We start from the raw sequence: 8,604 nt of genomic DNA, 5'->3' as shown, positions 1-8,604 counted from the left end.
TATCTTAGGGGTCAAGTTAGAGAATTGATTGGAGAAGGTATGGAGAGCAGTTAGGAAGCAGTCCCGTACTCCATGTAAGATGATGTTTCCTTGGTTTTAGATATTTGTGTTCTCATTTAACATTACTGTAGAACCACCTAACACTCCCAGTCCCCTCTGAAGGTGGGGCACACTGTATGGGGGTGAAGAGCAAAGACCTACAACCAGGCAGCCTGGGTGTGATCCCTCGTTCTTCCAATTTCTAGGTGCAGAGCCTGAGCAATGGGGGAAATTACTCACATTTGAGGGGTGCTGTGAAAATGTAAAGAGACAGGGGTGTGAAGTGCTTCGCACCATACTTGTGACGTGAAAATGAGGGCTTAATAACCACTAGCCATTTTTTAAATTTTTATTCTTATTACCTTTCCTCACTCCGCTCTGGAAATGCCCCGACCTTTGGCTTATTATGACGTACATAAGAAGAGAATTACAGAATGTGGAAACTGGGAGAGGTTTGGGGTATTTTGTTCAATCTCCTACTTCCATTCATGAGAAAATGAAAGAAAAGAAATCAAGCAACTTCTCCGGGGTTGCACAAGACCGACCTGAAATTCTTCACTGGTCTGGTTCTCTTACCTCTTACATGTACGTATATATTTTGGTGACTACACTTAGCCTTAAGTATGGATCTTTCTCGTGTTTGTTACGGCAGATTCTTGTGTGGCAATTCCTAACTTGGAAAACTGTCTCACACACTTTGTAACAAATCATTCAAACCCCATACAGTTTTCGATAACGTTAGAAACAAAAACAGGGGTGAGGTGGACAGTTAAATCTGCAGAGACTGCAAGCTGGGTTCGTTTCAGCAGTGGGGTGCAAACTGGTTCGAAGCCTCTTGTCGGGTGAGGCCCTTCTCTCCTTCTCGCTCGGACGCGGCAGCAGCCCCCAGCGCTCCTGTCCTCACTTCTGCCTCCTGGATTCTCTGCCTCTTCACTGAGGGCCCTGGGATCCGATTCAATCGAATTAACAGCTGTTTAGGGAGAGACTGCTTTGTTTAAGGAAGACGCTGGGCTGGAGGATCCAGGGATGGAGTCCCACCCTTCGCCCCTAGAGAGGAGGTAGGCGATCCTCCTGTATCTTAAACTTGACCTTCCCGCCCCCCTTTATATACAATGCGCACGAATTCTCTCCCAGGTTTGCACCGACCACGCTCCTACATCCCCCAAAGGTCTCCCGCGTAGGGCGGCTTCTGCCTGGCTCCAGCTCTGCACACCCGGACACCGGGGTGGAGAGCCTGCTGCCCCGGACATTCAGCATCAGGGGACTGGGACCAAGGTGAGCGCTACCGCTCACGGACCGACTGCGCGGGCAAGGCAGCGCGCCAGTCCGGGTCGCAGCTTCCTCGTGTATTATCCAGGGCGCGGCACGCTTTCCTCTGAGTTTCCCTCCGGCGTTCTCCTTTCCTGCCGCCTGTGTTCGCGCCCAGCGCCCCGAGCCCGGCGGCACCTTATCCCCTCTCCTTTGTCCTCCTCTCCTGCAGCCCGACGCCTCAGGGCAGAGTTCAGGTTCAGCTCTGGCTCACGCTCCCGGTTTAGGAAAAGGCCAGGGGGCTGGAGGGCGCGGGTTTGTAGGGGGAGGGAGAGGCGAGTCGGAGGGAGGTGGCCTCTGATTGGTCGGGGAGGGGGAGTGGAGGCACGGAGTTTCCCACAATGCCCCGGTGCGGTGCAGCCGCGGATGGATGCTGCGGGAAGGGGCTGCCATTTGCTGCCCCTGCCAGTCGCGCGCGGACCCGCCGGCTCTCCTGCAGCGGCGGCCGCCAGCGCCGTCAGCCGGCCCGGCCTCTGCGGCGCCGCCGCCTCGCCTCCCTCCGCGGCCGCAGGAGCGGTCGCCATGAACCCCAGCTCCTCGGCGGGCGAGGAGAAGGGGGCGACAGGCGGCAGCAGCAGCGGCGGAAGCGGAGCCGGGAGCTGCTGCCTGGGCGCCGAGGGCGGCGCGGACCCGCGGGGCGCGGGGGCAGCGGCGGCGGCCGGGGCCGCTGCCCTGGAAGAGCCCGCGGCCGCCGGCCCGAAAGAGAAGGACGAGGCGCTGGAGGAGAAGCTGAGGAACTTAACTTTCCGGAAGCAGGTCTCTTACAGGTAGGCGCCGGCGCCCGGCAGCCCGAGACAGGTGCCGCCGCCGCGGGCGGGAGACCCACACTTCTCCCGCCGAGAGGCGCTTCCACGGAGTTGGGGGCATCTGGCGCTCCCTCTCTCTTTCTCTCTCTCCCTCTCTCTGTCTGTCTCTGCTTCTCCCTCCCCTTTCTGGGGATATGTGTTCTCTTCTCATCCCATCATTCTGGGCTGGAGGGAAGCTACGTGCGCCTGGTTTCCTCCTGTAACCGGAGAGAAGACTGGGTCCCTGAGGTCAGAGCAGCAACAAAAAGGCGCGCGCGTGTGTGTGGGAGGGGGAGGCACACACAGAGATGGCTGGTTTGCTTGAGAGAAGTCCTCAAAGTTGTCCCTAAGCCGATGTCATCTTCAGCCACTCCCCCTACCTTCCAGGTTTCCCTGGATGAGCCTTTGGCACTAACTTGGTAGTTGAGATCACCCGGGAGGCAGAAAGGAACAGCGCTATCCGGAAGGGAAATCCTTACGGAAGTTGGACCTGCATCGAAATTCCCCACTAAGGAAGAGTCAGATGTGAATCCATGTCTAGAGATAGGCAACTGGTTACGGGGGTTACACTTACGGAGGGCTTTCCCTCTCTCCTGGGTGTGCCGAGAAGGACAACCGGGGCGGGGGTGGGGGGGGGGCCCGCTGGCAAGCTAGGGGTGAGGGCAAAAGGGGCCCATACTTGCCCCTGAGGATGGATGTATTTGTGAGACAAGCACAGTGTGGGTTACATGGCCCCCAAATTATGATAAAAGATTACGCCCAATTGTGTCAGGATCCAAAAAGGAGAAATGAATGTTCAGTAGGTTCTCTGCCCCCTCTTCCACTCCATCCCCAGGGGAGAATAAAAATATGGACAGGTGGGAGAGTTTCGGAAACTACCCTTACTGCTTGTTAATTTTAAAAGCTGTGGTGATAACACAAGCATAGAATTACAAAAATTTGCACTTGCTAGGGTCGGAGTATTTCTTGAAAAGGGGTCAGTAGAAGCATTCTTGTGACCCTACTTCTTTAAGTTAGCAGTCCTTTCCAGAAACCCATATAAAGTATTAAGCCTGTCACACCATGTGCTGTTATGTAAGCAAAAGCAGATGATAGAGGTGTGTGGGTTTGTGAGAGTGTGCGTTGTGTTTATGGGGGTATGCGTATGAATCATTGGGATCCCCGCAGGCGATGCTGGACTGGAGGTCCCAGCCAGTAGGGCATGTGCTCTGTGTCTGCGTGTTGGCTTCTGGTGACTCCGAAATGGTCTTCCTGGTGAGGTTATTGCTCTCGCATCCCTCAAAAGAGTGTGTTTTGTTCGCTGTGCGTTGAGGGAGTTTCCCACCTGACTTGCTCCTTTAGTTACTCACATAGATCAGGACCAAATACATCTTTCTCTTTATATTTTTGGTTTCTAAAAATAGACAGGTGGTGGAGAGTGGAGTAGCTCTAGGGAGGGATGCTGGGACACAGGCAGTTCCACTTCCTAGGTACGATGGCCTGTCTGGCCCTTAGGGGAACAGGGACTAACTTCAGCCTAATTTAGGAACTGCGAGTGGGAGAGGGAGTTGATTACGTGAAGCACATTGTGGGTCTGGCCTCTCGGGCTGAGAAACGCTCCTGTGTCATTGGTATTCATCAGACTCCTCACTGGGTAGGGCTACAGAGCCGGAGTTTGCAAGGGAAATCATTTTAGCTAGCCTCTTGGTTGAGATCATTCTCTGAGCCTCTCTCCTGGAAATGGGTACTGTGTGGTGCCGTGGCTTTCTGGGTTGCATGCTCACACATGTGTGTGTAAGTGTGTACACATGCAAACATAGACATGGACCCAGACACAGCATTTTTCTCTAGAGGAATAATAATACTGTGTCTGCCTGACAATCCACAGAGGTGGTCCTCCTTTGTGAACATCATTTCCTGGTAAATAAAGCTTTACAGTCTCCAGTTCTGCAAGCCACCTGATTCTGCATCGTCTCAGGTGTCTGGTTAAAAATGCCCGCCACCTCAGACTTACAAAATCAAGCTCTCTGGGGGTGGGAATGTTTAACAGACTCCTCAGGCAATGTGTAAGCACACTAATATCTGAGGATTGCTGCTCTATTTTTTTACCAAAGGCTAAACAATTGATCTTTGAACTCATAAGCCTTGCCCAGCCAAACAAGGCCAGGCAGTCCCAAACTAGAGGAAAGATGGAAAAGGTAGGTGATTTTATCTGGCACATGTTTGTCCTGGGTAACGTAGAGAGTGTCTCCATTTCGATGATGATTGTTTGTTTTTAGAGTTATGGTGAATGGCCTACCCGCTTGCCATGGAAGCCATTCATTCTGGATTCAGATGTAGCCGGGCCTGACCATTTTGTTGGTGGGTTAACCAATGGTCTGTAAGCAGCTTTGGCTGGAGTTGGGTGTTGGCTTCTCAGTGGGGACCACACCGCCTCACTTGCGGGGTGCATCTGAGCATGACGACTGGTGGGAGCTCATGGAGAGGGGTCAGGAAGCCCTCACAGAATGGAATCTAAGCAGATGGGTTCAGCTGGGGTGAGAAGTATGGCTGCTGTGTAAGGGGGATCATTTGGGGTGGAGAAGAGGAGATTTGCAGGTAGGTCAAAAATATCTTTTGAAGAACACAGATATTTGCAGAACGACACTTGTTAGGAAAGAAGGGGGCTTTGGGCTAGGGTGTGCGTGTGCGTGTGTGTAGGGGGGTCTCATCTGTTCCTTCTGTTGCTAAGGAACCTATAAGCTAGGGTTTAAAAATAAATGAGGAGTGGGTGGGCATATGCAGTGACTCCTGTCTTTTTAGGAACCAGAGCCCTTTACAAAAAGCCTTTAAATAACTATTTCTGGAGGCAGATTATTCATTTTGCTTGACTTTTACTTTGTTAAGTAAAATAAACTCCTTTATATACCCCTCGATTTCCCCTCATTATCTTTTCTTCCTTTTTTAGGGAACCATTTTTCCCATGAGAATTTTTCCTTTATTTTAGATTTGGCTCCCCTAGAGCAAATAGTCTCTGGAGACTGTAAAGCTGAAGGGTTTAGAAGGCAGTGCAAGCGAGCTGGTACTTTTCTCTTAAAATTACTACTTCCTTTTTCTTTGCAAATTATGGTGCTGCAACAGATACATATGTGCCAGTGACTATATAATGTGTAGGAACTGGGTTTCTTTTTTTTAACCGCCATAAGAATTCCCATTTAAGTCAGTAAAATTAAAGAAAAAAATCTTTTAGAAGCACACAGGGGAGGAGAAGGAGAAGGCTGCCGATGTTTATTGTCTTCTGTGTGCCAGGCGCTGCCCTAGGTGTTATGGTATATTTTATCTTATTTACTCTTCATGACAGTCTTATGTTGTGATTATGGTTATTTTTATTTTACAGAAAATGAATCTGAGGCTTAGAGCTTGGGTAGGAGGCAGAGTTTAAACCCAGATGTGACTCTAAGTGACTTTCTCTTTCGACTGCACCATGATTTCCTAAACATTCATTTCTGGCTTGACCTCTCCCCATGGGTGTGTATGTGTATGCATGTCGGGGTGCAGTGGACGCTGCTCTTTCACCTTTTCCATAATATGCCACAGGTCATTGCGGATTATCTCTTGTCTACTTTATTCTCTGGACCATGTCCCTTTGGCTATATAATTTTAAGGAACTCCTCTACTGTTTCAGAAATGAAAATGAATATAAATTCATGATCATCAGGAAATAGATTGGTTTTGCTTCTGAGAACAAAACCACCTACATGACACCTGCCATGTCTCTGAAGATAGTCCTTGTAGAGTTTTATATGCCTTTTAATTAAGATTACACAGGTGTTGTGTAGGTGAACCTAGATCCAGCGAAGAGCTGGCCTGTCTGTACCTCCTCGAGCAGCACAGACTCAATGAGGAAATGTGATTTTGCTTGTAAGGAGGCCTGAGCAGTTACCATTACTTAAGAGATGTTGATGCCTGTGCTTCAGTTTCTCTACTTAGAAATGAGGATGGTAATACCAGACCCTCCATAAGGGGAGTTGTTGGTATGAGACAGAAGTAGCAGCAAGGAGGATTAAACTTCTTAGCTTAGGCAACTAGGTAAAAAAGGATCTATTATTCTTTATAGGTTGGGAATAAGAACAGAGTATTTCCATTTTGTGTTTTGGCCTGCAGCTCAAGATTATGTGATTATAAGAAGGATGATTGGGATGTTGAAAGCCAAACAGGATAGCGTGGACATTGTTCTTTCTTGGGAAATTGATTGGGAATTGATTGTGTATGGGGGAAGTGTTCTTTTCCCCCATACACAACCAGCATGCAGCATCCTCTTTTGTAAATCAGTTTAATGTCTTTGCCTGTGCTTTATATATTGGTTAGGTATTTAGAGACTTTAAGATTGGATGAAAACCTTGGTTCTAATTTAATGTTTCCTTCCCCAGTAATTACTTGGGACTTGGCTAAGTGTAGACTTCCGCCATCAGGACACACACATGCAAGACTGCGCTTGAACCACTGTCCAGAGTACTTAATATGCTCTGATTGACCTTTCAGAGGCTTGGTTTTCACATGGGATGGTGACAGCACTGGGTCCTGCTGAATCAGAGGATGGAGAAGTTGAAGGGAGCTTTGCTGGTGCTTATTTCTGCTGTGGCAGCAAGAGCATTGCCTCGTAGGGTCAGATTAAAGTAGACTAGGGCTCGCTCTTTGAAATATTTCACTTTCTAATCTGAGAAAATGAGGACTCTTAGTGAGGGCTCAGGCTGGCTGCACTTGCCATGTCCTTCTGGGCTAGGATCTGGGATACACATCCCTTATGCAATCCTGAGGTGTCCTTGAAGTGGGTTCAGAGGCACTCCCTCTCCGAGACCAGAAGCATCTGGAAGGACCATTGCCTACATGTTGGGCTGTGACACTTGCTTTCTTGCGTGGGTTTGTGTTGGTAACACTGATCCTAATTATTTTTTCTGAGACCCTATAGTTGTAGTTTTAGGACAGTTGTTACCGCAAATTAATGGTGGTCTGAGAGCTTTTCTTTTTTTTTTTTTTAAAGATTTTATTTTTTTCCTTTTTCTCCCCAAAGCCCCCCGGTACATAGTTGTATATTCTTAGTTGTGGGTCCTTCTAGTTGTGGCATGTGGGACGCTGCCTCAGCGTGGTTTGATGAGCAGTGCCATGTCCACGCCCAGGATTCGAACTGACGAAACACTGGGCCGCCTGCAGCGCAGCGCACGAACTTAACCACTCGGCCATGGGGCCAGCCCCCTCTGAGAGCTTTTCTTATGGTGGATAACTGAGGAAGGAAGGTGAGGAGAGAAACAAAATCTAAGCATTACGTTTCTTTTTTCTTTGAAATTTAATTCGCTTGAAATAGCTATAAAAATGAACTAGTTTCAAATTGTTTGAACTGGTTGGAATGTTATGCCTATTGCAAGGCATAACAAACCAATGCAAAGCAGGAGATTAAAGAAAGAAAAATGCTAAGTGATGTCTATTTGCACAGAATACTCCTGTGATTCTTCTCTGGCTTGTTCACCATGCAAACTCCTTAGGATTGAGCTCAAATGTGTCCACTTTCTCTGATTGATGCTTAGCCCTGCCCTGTCCTCACATGGCACTTTCAAACAGCTGTGTTCTGACTGAATTGTAATTTTCTATTCTGGGACTTAGACGAGGATTTGAACCTGACACCTTCTAGCTGATCTTGGGCATGTTATGCAACCCCTTTGGGGCTCAGCGTATTCACCTCTAAGATGGGGTAATAGTAAGACCTACCTTAGAGGTTTGTTATGAGAATTAAATGAGTTACTTTATGCAAAGGACTCAGAACAGTGACTTGCATGGATCTAACTTCTCTAATTATTATTATTTCCCGCTAAGTTGTTAGCTCTTTTGAAGACAGAAATTGCACCTTATCATTTGAATCTCCAAGTCCTGTTCTTCTTGCTCAGTAGGTGTTGGATAAATATTTATTGAATGAATGAATTTAATTGCCTTCTTTGAATAAACTACTACCGTTATCCATTCCCTGTCCATCTCAATTGTGATTTCCTTTCGACTCAGAGAAAGACCTGCCTTTTTCTCATTTACACTTGGCCCAACAGCCCAGGACTGTGTTTCTGTTTGCAGCTTCCTGTGTGGGTACCTGCACCAGCCGTTTAGCCAGCTGTTGGAGGCTGGAGAGGGGTGGCAGAAGCTCTCACTTAACCAGCTATTTGCAGCTTGTCAAAGAAAAGGCCTTAATTTGCCTTCTGAGTAGCACTAATTAGCTCTCGGGCTCTCTTTCTGTCTGTCTCATCCCTTTCCAAGGGGCATCATTGATTTTCTCCTCAGGGAATTTTCTGTTGACTTTTCCTTCTGTGCTTAGAACTTGGAAATGCAGAAAGATAGCTAGCCCGCGTTCCTGGAATCTGTCCTGACCGTCGTCCAGCCGGCCTGAGGTTCCTCCAGCAGCCTCTGTTTTGTATTACTTCACTCAAGCTCTCCTTCCGCCTCACCTGATTGACTTTGGTGGAAAAGTTATTTT

The 8,604-nt window shown here is 48.4% G+C and overlaps 1 protein-coding gene across 12 annotated transcripts in view; it reads left to right on the top strand.

The window, feature by feature from the left end:
• The first annotated feature begins 1,681 nt into the window (after positions 1-1,681).
• Positions 1,682-8,604, top strand: part of DGKI (diacylglycerol kinase iota) — a 423,828-nt gene continuing 416,905 nt past the window's right edge. For all 12 annotated transcript variants that reach the window (XR_011438274.1, XR_011438273.1, XM_070265910.1 and 9 more), the window contains exon 1: positions 1,682-2,114. Coding sequence is in view for 10 of the 12 variants with exons in the window: in XM_070265910.1 (XP_070122011.1) it covers positions 1,714-2,114 (401 nt within the window). In the remaining 2 variants the exon portion in view is untranslated. The remainder of the gene's footprint in view (positions 2,115-8,604) is intronic.

Source organism: Equus caballus, chromosome 4 (genome assembly GCF_041296265.1).
Source record: "Equus caballus isolate H_3958 breed thoroughbred chromosome 4, TB-T2T, whole genome shotgun sequence".
NCBI classification, from domain to species: Eukaryota; Metazoa; Chordata; class Mammalia; order Perissodactyla; family Equidae; genus Equus; species Equus caballus.
The sequence above is the reverse complement of the archived record's forward strand: the minus strand, read 5'-3'. Positions and strand labels throughout refer to the sequence as shown.